Here is a 13,131-nt window from a genome sequence, read left to right on the forward strand (position 1 = left end):
CGTCTGCAGCATGGCATCCAGCCCTAGAGGTGCTGGGTGCGTCAGAGAGTACCACAGAGGGCATTGGGTTGACTCCTCTGTGGCAAAGAGATCGACTTGAGCTTGACCGAAAGTTTTCCAAATAAGCTCCGCCACCTCGGTGTGGAGTTTCCATTCCCCCAGCCTCGCGCTCTGCCTCGACAGAGCGTCCGCCCCCACATTTAGATGCCCCGGAATATAAACTGCTTTTACTGAAAGAAGTTTCCCCTGGGCCCACAGGAGGATGCGACTGGCCAGGTTGCATAACAGGCAAGACCGCAAACCCCCCTGGTGGTTTATATATGAGACCACCGTAGTGTTGTCAGTGCGGACCAGGTCTGGGAGGAAGTGGTTCAGTGCTAGAAACACCGCCATCATCTCCAGCCGATTTATGTGCCAGGAGAGTTGATGGTCCTCCCACAGACCCTGAGCTGAGCGACCACTCATGATCGCCCCCCAACCCATGAGGGAAGCATCTGTCGTAAGCATTACACAACGACGAGGAGTTCCCAGCACGGGTCCCTGGGACAGGAACCAAGGCTTTTTCCACATGACCAGAGCACGAAGGCATCGCCGTGTGACTTTGATCATGCAAAAAGGATTTCCCCTCGGGGAGAATCCCTTGGTCCTGAGCCACCACTGTAAGGGTCTCATGTACAGAAGGCCAATAGTAATCACGTTGGACGCAGCTGCCATCAGACCCAACAGTCTCTGAAACTGTTTTACAGTGAGTGATTGGCCTAATTTCACCCCATTCACGGCCCCGAGAATGAACCTCACACGAGCAGAACCAGACGTGCCTGCATCGTGGTAGAATCTCATATTACCCCTAGGTAGTTGGCAACCTGACTCGGAACCAGCACACTCTTTTTGCCGTTGAGCCTCAGCCCAAGCCTTTTCATGTGCGACAGAACAACATCTCGATGTTGGACTGCCAACTGTTCTGTTTGAGCTAATATCAACCAATCATCGATATAGTTCAGCACGAGGATGCCCTGGAGTCTCAGTGGAGCCAGCGCAGCATCCACGCACTTTGTAAACGTGCAGGGTGAAAGGGATAGGCCGAACGGAAGAACCCTGTATTGGTAAGCTTCGCCCCCGAAAGCAAACCTGAGGAACTTCCTGTGCGAAGGATGGATGGACACATGAAAGTATGCGTCTTTCAGGTCTATCGCCACAAACCAGTCCTTGGACCTGATCTGTGGGATGATCTGTTTGAGTGTAAGCATTTTGAACTTCAATTACCTTACTGATCGATTTAACGCACGTAAATCTAAGATCTCCCTCCATCCTTCTTTGGAACAATGAAGTAGCGGCTGTAAAAGCCCGACATTTTGCTGGGAGGAGGAACCCGTTCTATAGTTCCTTTTTGCAAAAGCGTCGTAATCTCTTGTTCCAACACCAGAGACTGCTCTGGGGTCACCACTGTGGGCAGAACCCCATTGAACTTGGGCAGGCGAGAACCGAACTGTATTCTGTAACCCTGTTCTACTATGAGCAGCACCCATTTTGAAATGTTCGGAAGACGTTTCCATTCTTCTACAAATCCTACTAAGGGAACCAGTCTCTCGAGACTGGTCTCTGGTGTTTTTTGAGCACTTGACTCGTCTATCTGACACGGCGCACCGGAAGACAGGCGGATCAAGCGCTGGCCGACCCTCCTCGGAGGATCGGTGGGGACCGCTGTGCCCTGAAGCACACGAGGTGGCAGGGTTGGCAGACCGGCCCTCTGAGGGCACCGAAGGGAAACTGGCTTCAGATTTTTCAAAACCAGAATTCCCCCAGAGGAGGCAGCCCTCTTGAGTCCCGGACGCATAGCGTCAGGACTTCTTTTTTGAAGCCTTCCGGGAGATAATGACGGTTCTCAGATCCGCCCTACCTCCGGAAGGCTTCGCCTGTGCTGGCCGCCCCAGTCCCCAGGCTTTCTGCGGGGGAGCACGGGTGGCCACACTGGCTCTTTGTTGCGCTCTATGCGCCGAGGAGCTGGCCATCGGCCGAGACTGCTCCCGCTCAGCAGTCTCAGGGGGAAGACGATGGGGAGGAATTTTTGGAAGGCCGCTGATTGTTTGCGTGTCTCCTGGAACCTATCGACGACTGTGGAGACAGCGTCGCCGAATAGGCCCGCAGGAGACAGCGGTGCATCCATCAAGAGATGCCTGTCCTTCTCTTTTATATCTGACAGATTCAACCATAAATGCCTCTCCGTGGCCACCAAGGCTGCCTTCGACTTGGCCGTCTCCTTAGTGGCCCGGAGAGCTAGATCAGTGGCTTTCCTTATCTCCTGAATAGCATCAAATGTAGCCTCCCCACTTTCATCTATTTCCCTGATAAGCCTGCAATATTGACATCGTATGCAGGCATACAGCGGCCTGACCTGCTGCCAAATAAGCCTTGCCAAATAAGCCTTGCCCACCAAGCTCGAAGTTGTTTTTAAGGGCTTAGTGGGCAATGTCGGGGTATTTAGGGACGACGCAGACTCGGGCGAGAGATAGCTTGGGGACTGAAAACGCGACCTCGACTCCTCTGTGTGGAGGTCAGGAAAGAACGGCAGACCCCGACGCTGGGGTAGTGACCGCGCGGGCAGAAAGCGCTCATCTAACTTGCTTTTAGGTCTGTTTTCTGCTCTCTCTGCGGGCCAGTCAATATTTAGTTTTTCGACTGCCCTGGTCACCACCTCCAGCAGCTCCTCGTAGGCTGGAGACGAGGCTGGCGGATCCTCGTCTCCACCCTCGACGCCTATCACATCAACCTCTTCGGAGGAAGATATGTTCAGCGTCTGTGTCTCCCTCCGGGGGGAAGAAACCGCAGCGCGTGCTTCCGCCACCAAAGGAGAGACACTGGATCTGGCAGGTAAGAGGAGCGATAAGGCTGGGCCCGTCTCTCCCCCCTCTGCCAGATCCATTTATGAACCCCAAAAGTGCAGCCAGACCCATGGGGGAACACTCGCCGCGGCGCCCTCCTCAAAGAGCGCCCGTCGTGATCGCAACACTCTGAGAGTGAGCCATTCACAGTGCACACAGACAGCTCCCTTGAGAGCTGCCTGTGTGTGCTCAACTCCCAGGCATTTCACACACATCTCATGTGTGTCCCCACCCGAAATGAAACGCGAGCAGGGAGGCACACACTTGACAAACTTCTGCTTTTCCGCCATTATAATATATATATATATATATATATATATATATATATATATATATATATATATATATCGTGTCTTATTTGTGCTTTGAAACTTTTGTCCTCAGATGAAGAGATCACTGTGTACAATAACAGGGACAAACAACAGTAAATAAGACAGACAAGATACAGATAGCGCTTGCTGAAGACAACAGAAGCTAGCGTTCTTTGTTCTGGGTATGCTTTATAGTTTCCTGGTCCGTGACATCACCCACCTCTGATGTCACGTCTCCTCATTGGTTGGATACAGAGATGCTTCACGAACACAAAATGCGGAGGGTTCCCATCACGTCATTGATGTAGCGTCGACAGTTCCCACGAAAGGGAACTGCTCACAACTTAATTTGTGTTTTTTGTGTTCTTTCTTTTAGAAACTCTAGGGCTATTCTATCCATTCGGCTCAGCAGCAGGAGACACAGAATATTCTTTTGATTATTATGGTGATGAAAGCTACGTATCTGTTGGCCTATCCACTCCATATACGTTCTTTGGCCGCACATACAACCAGTTATACGTGAGAATTCAGTTCCATTGCCAGTCTATATATGAATGTAAATGTTGTGATAAGCCAGTTCATATTTCCTGGTGGATTTGAACTGATTTCTCATATTACAGGTTCATTTGAATGGACTCCTTACATTCAACCAACCTCAACCAGCATCAGGTCCTAACTACAATCCCACCAGAGGAGCTGAAGATTTCATTGCTCCTCTCTGGAGTGATGTTGATGACTATTACAGTGGTGTGTTCTCATATCAGCAGTACACAAGTGGAAATGTGCTCACTCGTGCCACTCAGGATATAAACCAGTATTTCCCTCAGATAAGATTCAATGCTTCTTCAGTCTTTGTTGTCACTTGGGAATTTGGTGATCGCACAAGCCCAGTACGTTTTTATTAATTCATTTACTTTTTATACTGCATTGTAGACTATGTATCATGATGTTGTGTTTTCTTTTCCTTTCAGACGATCGAGTTTCAAGTGGTTTTAATTTCTGGTGGAGGTTTTTCCTTCTTTCTGATCAATTATGGTGACTGTGCTGTGCTATATGAACAAGTTCAGGTAAAACAAACATCACAGGATTGAATTAATATTCTATACTCTATACCAGCTCTGTATGTACTGTATACATAACATTTGCTTTCAATGGTTTTAATAGGCTGGATATGACACAATAGGCTCCACAGACTCCTTTGTAATTCCTGATTCAGTTAATGGCAACTACCAAAACCTCAACAACACAAGCAACGTAAATGTCCAGGGTCGTTGGGCCTTCCTTGTGAACGAAGGTAGGAGTTTTGTCAAGAATGTTTCTTATTTTTATCAGTTTGTTTATATTATAATGTTATAATTTTTTATTATTATGTGTGTGTCAGTTGAGAATTACCTCATTGCTCTCTAGAATGAGAATGTTGCCTCTGCTTTCACGAGCTCAACATCTCTAAAATGACCTTTTGATCGATTATTCTGAATACCGTTGAGGGAACTACAATAGGGCTATGAATGTTTCGTTTTTTTTACTGGTATTAAATATAATGTATATTGTTTGTGATTACGAGGTCAATGGGTGTTTTTGGTGTAAAATGAATTTCTCCTTAACAAGATTACTTCCTCTTCTTGGCCGGGCTATGTTTCTCCATGCCGTAAACTCTAGGGGCGAGGCTTCCAAACCATGAATTTTTACGGGCGTGATATTGAAATGACGATTGTTTTCAGCCGTCACATTTATCAATGTACGATCATTCATATGATAGGATTGGCAGCATATGAATGATTGATAAATCACACGTGAACCCTGTTGTAGATGATTTCTGCGCTCGGATCTGCGCTCGTTTCTACATTAGGTTGATAAATGAGGCCCACTATGTCTTACAAAGGCTAATGTTTTATGTATTTAAAGAGTGGAGAAGAGTCTTCGTCTGATATTTTCCACCAAGTTGTAGCCAATATGCTATGCTATAGAGGATGTATTAAATAATTTTAAATATTAAATTATTAAATTTAACATTGCACAATTTGATTTGCTGTGGAACAAGTAATAAATTATTAGACCAACGATTGCCCGTTTATGTATTCAAAATGAATTATGTCTCACGTTTAACCACTATAAGACACAGCAGCAAATCCACGAAGCACTGGCCGAGATGAAGTTGTTCTCGTTGGAGGCCGCTGACGGCCTTGAGCTCGCATCTCCGGAAAAACGTCTAAACAAATTGTAAAATAGGCATTATGATTAGTCGCATATTTCATGTCTAAACAACTACATTCTCACCTAAAAAACTCTGAAAACTACAGTTCCTGGTACAAGTGTAGTATTTGCAAAAATTATGGTGGATTTGCTCAGCCGCCATGACAGTCGCTTCAAGCGGAGCCAATATTCCAGTAATATGCATGCCAATAAGCAACTAGTTAAAAGAACCTGAAATAAAATGTTACAATTTTTTCATTGATTTGTCTCACCCCAACTTCAGTTTCAACATAAAAACAGAATTCTGACTTGTAAAAACTGCTCACATCTTCATTTGTGTGTTTTTTGTGTTCTTTCCTTCGGCAACTCCAGGGATATTCTATCCATTCGGCTCAGCAGCAGGAGACACAGAATATTCTCTTAATAATTATTATGATGAAAGCTACGTATCTGTTGGCCTATCCACTCCATATACGTTCTTTGGCCGCACATACAACCAGTTATATGTGAGAATTCAGTTCCATTGCCAGTCTAAATATGAATGCAAATGTTGTGATAAGCCAGTTCATATTTCCTGGTGGATTTGAACTGATTTCTCTTATTACAGGTTCATTCTAATGGACTCCTTACATTCAACCAACCTCAACCAGCATCAGGTCCTAACTACAATCCCACCAGAGGAGCTGAAGATTTCATTGCTCCTCTCTGGAGTGATGTTGATGACTATTACAGTGGTGTGTTCTCATATCAGCAGTACACAAGTGGAAATGTGCTCACTCATGCCACTAGGGATATAAAGCAGTATTTCCCTCAGATAAGATTCAATGCTTCTTCAGTCTTTGTTGTCACGTGGGAATTTGGTGATCGCACAAGCCCAGTACGTTTTTATTTATTCATTCATTTACATTTTAGACTGCAGTGTAGACTATGAATCATGATGTTGTGTTTTCTTTTATTTTCAGGCAATCAAGTTTCAAGTGGTTTTAATTTCTGGTGGAGGTTTTTCCTTCTTTCTGATCAATTATGGTGACTGTGCTGTGCTATATGAACAAGTTCAGGTAAAACAAACATCACAGGATTGAATTAATATTCTATACTCTATACCAGCTCTGTATGTACTCTATACATAACATTTGCTTTCAATGGTTTTAATAGGCTGGATATGACACAATAGGCTCCACAGACTCCTTTGTAATTCCTGATTCAGTTAATGGCAACTACCAAAACCTCAACAACACAAGCAACGTAAATGTCCAGGGTCGTTGGGCCTTCCTTGTGAATGGTAGGTGTTTCATCAAGATGATGTTTCTCACTATTATCAGTTTGTTTACTGTTATGATGTTATGTATTATTATGGATGTGTCAGTTGAGAGTTACCTCATTGCTCAGAATGAGAATGTTCCTCCGTCTAACAGCACCTGCCCCTGACTAGTAATAGCAAGTTGCAAATGATTCCTGCTGGGTATTGACTCAGATTTCATGATTCAATTCTAATTTACAAGCTCTTGATTAGGGCAGTGCGATTCGAATCGAAATTGTGTTTTGACTTAGTGTGATTATTACACTGTAAAGGCTGTGATTTTTTTTTTTTTCTGGTTTTTAATTATATAAATATGTACACAGTGTTTTGGTGAATAGATGCTCTGTGATCAGTAGTAAATGATGCTCCATCTGAAAGAACTGCATTAGAAAAAGCAACACACTTCAAACATACAATCTTTCCAAACATGAGAAGCATTTATGAACCTCTTGTCCAACAAAGTCTGTTCTAGAGTCTGTTCTAGAGACATGTTACAGCTTTTTGATAAAGCTCTAATTGGTTCCCTTTGGAAATATGTTTCAAATTTACACTGAATGCATGTGTGATAAGGTAAAGCATGTCTGTGTGTGTCAAAATCGTAATTAAAGGGTTAGTTTAGTAATTTATTACTCACCCTCATGCCGTTCCACACCCGTAAGACCTTTGTTAATCTTCACAACACAAATTAAGATATTTTAGTTCAAATCCGATGACTCAGTGAGGCCTGCATAGCCAGCAATGACATTTCCTCTCTCAAGATCCATTAATGCACTAAAAACATATTTAAATCAGTTCATGTGAGTACAGTGGTCAATATTAATATTATAAAGCGACGAGAATATACAAGTGATAACAAGCATCACCTGGGAAGCGCACCGGCCTTGAGTCTCTCGCAGAGGAGCTCTGGGAGCATAAAAGGAGGAGCGACAACAATGAAGGACGAGAGAGGACCAAGCCTAGATATTATTTTATGTTTTATTATGTTTGTGTGGCTTTCGTTACTTTCGTTTTGTTCTTTGTTTATTTTGGAATTAAAGTTTTGTTGAATGTTTGCCGGTTCCCGCCTCCTTCGTCCCGTACATACGAACTGTGTTACAACTATATAAGTCGTTATTTTGTTTATTTGCCGCACCAAAAATATTCTCGCTGCTTTATAATATTAATATTGAACCACTGTACTCACATGAACTGCTTTAGATGTATCTTATTAGTACCTTTATGGATCTTGCTCCCTATGAAGGCCTCACTGAGCCATCAGATTTGAACTAAAATATCTTAATTTGTGTTCCGAAGATTAACAAAGGTCTTACAGGTGTGGAACAGCTTGAGGGTAAGTAATAGATGACAGAATTTTCATTTTTGGGTGAACTAACCCTTTAAAACCGAAATCATAATATTGATAAAAGAAATCATGGTAGGTTTTTATTTATTTATTTATTTATTTTATTTTATTTTTGTCCATATCGCACAGCCCTACTCTTGATATGACTCCGATCATAATTCAGTTCAATGTGGTAATGATTCATTTAGAAATATTTTAGGCACATGTCAGTTTTTCTCAAGGAAAAAATATTTCACGATTAATTAGGGTTGCAACTAATGATTATTTTGATCTTTGATCTTATCTAATCTAACTATGAGGGATTAATCAACTATTTGGGTGATTAATCCAGTGGTTAATTATTAGCTCTTAACTGACTATTCAAACACATATAAATGGACACATTGCATTCTGTCACATAATGCTTATTAATCATATTCACTGCATTACTTGAACATTTTTATGAAATGCACTTCCAACCTGTATGACTTTCCCTTTTCCGTTGAACATTGTACATTTTGTTGGCCTGGATTAACAAGTAAGAAGACCATAATCAAACTATCATCAAGGACTATCCTATTTCAACTATAGTTTTCACTTTGTCCAAGAAACCCTAACCCTAACACCAGAGCCCCGTTCATTCTAGACGGCAAACGAAAACCACTGTGACTAACCACCTCTCCTGCCGCTAACACACAATCTTCAACTGAGCACTCAACTGTAACCAGTGCCTTTATTCCATGCTGCCATGCGAGTTGCTCATAACTCACAATTCCCATATTCGCCATGGCATCCAAAAAACAAACAAACAAAAAAAATACAAACCACAATATTACCAGTGTTTTGTGACCATACAAAACCTTAAATGCGCAGTGAGGGATAGAGAAACAACACTTTGAAATGGAGAAAGGACTCCACTCACTTAGCAAACCACACATGCATGAGAGAGAGAGAGAGAGAGAGAAAGAGAGTGAGAGACTGAAAAAGAAAGAGTTGATAGTAGACATAAAAAAGTTATTTTTTAATTTGTTTATTTTAAGTTTATTTTTGAAAGGTTCATACAGTACGGCATCACCCTCTTTAATTATCTAAGGATGAATATTTTATCTTCTACCATCTTTTATATTTTATTTCAATTGGAAAATAATTTTACTTTTAATTTCAGTTTCCTAGAAATCACTTAACTGAGATCTAGGGTCAGTTCTTTTTAAATCAGCAAGAGTGGGGTATGAAGGATACACTTGTTGTAGGTTTAGTAAGTTTATCTAATCCATTCTTATTTTACCATCCCAGTATCTTCTCTTTCATACAGATGCAGATGTTAGATGTTTACCTGTAGTCTTGTTTTTGCCACTTCACTTTATTTTTATTTATTTTTTATTCTCTCAGAACCTGATCCATGCTATCATTATGACACTCTTGATGAATATTGGAGAGATATAAGGCAAAACCAATACTATGGATATGATGACACCCGTGTTGAATGGAGTGGCTGGTATCGTCTGTATTTGAATGGAGAAAGTGCCCAGATTTCTGAGTGGTGTGTGAGTTATATGGGATGTGGTGGTCAAACTGGACTGTATCTCAATGGTTCTCATCCAACACTTGAGGATGGAGTGGTGACCTGTGAAGTCGTGGGATCTCATTCATGGTGGTGGTGGTATTCCAATCAATGTGGAGCCTACAGTTCAACACCCATCCGAGTCAAAGCCTGTCCAGGAGATTATTACGTCTATGAATTTGTCAAACCCATCATATCAGCTCCAGGACCTATGTACTGTGCAGGTACAATACTAACTCTTACCTTTAATATTTTGGTTAGGATTTTTTTTATATCAGTATAAAGAGTAAATGTTCTATCTATTAGATTGTGCAGTTCATTATCCATTATGTACAAGTTATGTTGGCTCCCCATACAGATCAATGGCACTCACCTAGATCTCTTTGTTACACAATTCCTTGAATCACATTTTAGGTGATTTGTTCAATAAGTAGTATGCATACTAGGAGTATAATGTTACATGTATTCATCCTGAACCTTACGGTATGGACGTCACGGTTCGGTTCTTGCAGTTAAATGACAAATACAGACCGACAGTCACAGGCTATCCACACTCCGATCCAGAAGGGGGCGTTCGCAAAAATACAACGCTGTTTGCTAACAAATGAGGGTACTTTCAAACTTCTTCCCACAATCTCTCGTCTATGTAGGCCTCCATTGTCGCTGTAGCTTGTAGCTTGGGTTAGTCTTTTAAACTGTCAAAATAAGGTTTTTCAATGAATCAACCTTAAATTTAACCTTCACTTCTTTTACACCAAAGGCACAAAATTGTCTTCACTTAGTGTAACCCAATTTACCAGTGCAATTATGTATTTAAATACTCTGTACACAAATAAAGAATGTAAATAAACTTTAGTTTCAGTCAGAAATACAAACTGTAACCCTGTAAAATCCAATGATTCAAAGCAATCAGTGTTAAAATCATAAAATCGTCCAACAGTAAAAAAACTTATTGTGGGCCCACCACATGCGCGCGCACACACATACTCATGAACAAACACCCAGTTGCAGGCCTGGCCGCTTCACTCTATGAGAGCACAAATAAAATAAACCAAATGTACCTGAGTGAGCTTGGCAAAAGTTAGTGATTTCCGTCACCTGTCAGATCCATCCACGTGAAGCTGTCATCAGTCAGGAAACTGCGTGATGCTCCCGCGATGCCAGAGGAACTCCTAACCACTCAGTGATTAGGAGCGCTATCTGGATTCCTCCTCAGCGACTGTCAGTCGATGCAATAGAAGTTCTTGGCAATTGTTTAGATCACCTTGGTGCTCTTACATTCACCGATATACGTAATGAACTTGATTAAAGTTTCTCACCGGGACCCTGAATAGTTAGAACCCTTTTCACAAGATGTAAACACTACAACCCTTTTCACAAGATGTAATATAAGTCTAAGATATCCCCTGAATGTGTCTGTGAAGTTTCAGCTCAAAAAACCCCATAGACTTTTACTGCCTATTTTGGGGCTTAATTATAAATGTGTCGATTCAGTGCGCGTCCCCTTTAAATGCTTGCACTCCCCGCCCCCAACTCGCGATTCTATACTACATTTCATAAACCAAGTTCACACAGCTAATATAACCCTCAAAATGGATCTTTACAAAGTGTTCGTCATGCAGCATGTCAGATCATGTGAGTACAGTATTTATTTGGATGTTTACATTTGATTCTGAATGAGTTTGAGGCTGTGCTCCGTGGCTAAAGCTAACATTACACACTGTTGGAGAGATCTATAAAGAATGAAGTTGTGTTCATGAATTATACAGACTGCAAGTGTTTAATAATGAAAATACAAATACTCCGCAAATACAGTAAGAAACAATGGTAACTTTAACCACATTTAACAGTACATTAGCAACATGCTAACGAACATTTAGATAGACAGTTTACAAATATCACTAAAAATATCATGATATCATGGATCATGTCAGTTATTATTGCTCCATCTGCCATTTTTTGCTTTTGTCCTTGCTTGCTTACCTAGTCTGATGATTCGGCTGTGCTGCTCCAGACGTTAATACTGGCTTGTCTAATGCCTTGAACATGGGCTGGCATATGCAAAAGTTGGGGTCATACATATTAATGATCCTGACTGTTGCGTCACAGTTGATGTTATGTTGAGATTCGCCTTTTCTTCAGAGGTCTTTTGCACAAATGAGATTTACATAAGGAGGAGGAAACAATGGTGTTTGAGACTCACTGTATATCATTTCCATGTACAGAACTCTAATTATTTAACTTTGGCGAGGTAAATTCAATTTTCAATTCTAGGGTACCTTTAAACCGACAGTTCTTCCGAATTACGTCGACTTGACTTCACACCAGAATACTGTGCTTCTTAATACTCAATTAATACAGTTCAGATTTTTTTTTTACACAAATAAGAGAGTGCACTCTCTGTTATCATACCGACAATATCAACTACTCACTTCTTTTTCCAACTCCCCTCTCTCTCCTACCCTCCTTGATTGACATGAGCACTGACCAATTACAGTTGCCATAACTGACATGAGGCAGAATCAAGCTGTTTTTTCTAGCCAACAACGTTAAACTGAACATCTTACAGGCCTGGATATGTTTGAACATGTATACTTTCGTTTAACAATAAAACAAGCACACAATTCTGCATTTACCCGTTTTTCCAAAATTTACATAACCTTATATAAAATAACACAGGGTTTTATTCCCTAAAACCTATTATGATGGTTAATTATAATCTAACCAGTCATGTTCTGTCAGGCTCAAAATTGGGCAAGTCTACTGTAGCTGATGGCAGCCTGCAGAATGGGGCAGAGCAACACCTGGGGTGATGCTACATATGCCAAAGCTGTGCAAATAAGTTTTATTCTGAGAAAAAAAAAAAAAAAAAAAACTTGATAGATAGGCTCAAGAGGACTGTGGAGTAATATTACGATATTTACATATACAGTATGCATTAGGGGTGTAATGGTACACCAAAGTCAAGGTTTGGTCAAATTTCAGTACAATAGGAAAATGGTCACACTTTACTTTATGGTCCAATTCTCATTATGAACTATGACTTTTGTCTCAATATAACTCTTATTCTCTTTAGGATAGAAAATATTTTAACAGTACTTTTGCAAACTTCATGACAGTTGCTTTCCAAAGCATCAGCAGTGATCCCTGCTACAACTATGAGTCTCTGGATCGTCCCTGGAGAGCCAACAATGAAAGTGGAGATAACATTTGTGATGAATCTTTCTCCTGGAATGGCTGGTACCGGCTTTACTACTATGGAATGGACATCCGGATGTCAGAGACCTGTGTTAGTTCATACAGCTGTAACACATACTATAATCTGTGGCTCAGTGATCCTCACCCTCAGATAGAGGATGGAGTGGTGATCAGGGAGGTCTGTGGAGGGTCTTATTGGAGTGGCTGCTGTGATTACAAGACAAAACCCATCAGAGTGAAAGCATGTCCAGGCAATTACTATGTCTATGAACTTGTGAATCAAGGATGGTGGTGTTCAGGATACTGTACAGGTACTGTGCTTTTCTCATTTATTTTAGTATTTTTATTTTTTTTTTCATTATAAAAAT

The 13,131-nt window shown here is 41.3% G+C and overlaps 1 protein-coding gene across 1 annotated transcript in view; it reads left to right on the plus strand.

The window, feature by feature from the left end:
* The window catches only part of LOC137008301 (alpha-tectorin-like), a 45,677-nt gene that overhangs the window by 12,836 nt on the left and 19,710 nt on the right, over nucleotides 1-13,131 (plus strand). Inside the window, exons 3-12 of the mRNA XM_067370272.1 lie at nucleotides 3,567-3,709; nucleotides 3,811-4,080; nucleotides 4,162-4,257; nucleotides 4,355-4,484; nucleotides 5,756-5,889; nucleotides 5,991-6,260; nucleotides 6,346-6,441; nucleotides 6,539-6,665; nucleotides 9,394-9,789; nucleotides 12,685-13,074. Coding sequence (XP_067226373.1) covers nucleotides 3,567-3,709; nucleotides 3,811-4,080; nucleotides 4,162-4,257; nucleotides 4,355-4,484; nucleotides 5,756-5,889; nucleotides 5,991-6,260; nucleotides 6,346-6,441; nucleotides 6,539-6,665; nucleotides 9,394-9,789; nucleotides 12,685-13,074 — 2,052 coding nt within the window. The remainder of the gene's footprint in view (nucleotides 1-3,566; nucleotides 3,710-3,810; nucleotides 4,081-4,161; nucleotides 4,258-4,354; nucleotides 4,485-5,755; nucleotides 5,890-5,990; nucleotides 6,261-6,345; nucleotides 6,442-6,538; nucleotides 6,666-9,393; nucleotides 9,790-12,684; nucleotides 13,075-13,131) is intronic.

The sequence above is a fragment of the Chanodichthys erythropterus genome, chromosome 19, assembly GCF_024489055.1.
Source record: "Chanodichthys erythropterus isolate Z2021 chromosome 19, ASM2448905v1, whole genome shotgun sequence".
Taxonomy (NCBI): Eukaryota; Metazoa; Chordata; class Actinopteri; order Cypriniformes; family Xenocyprididae; genus Chanodichthys; species Chanodichthys erythropterus.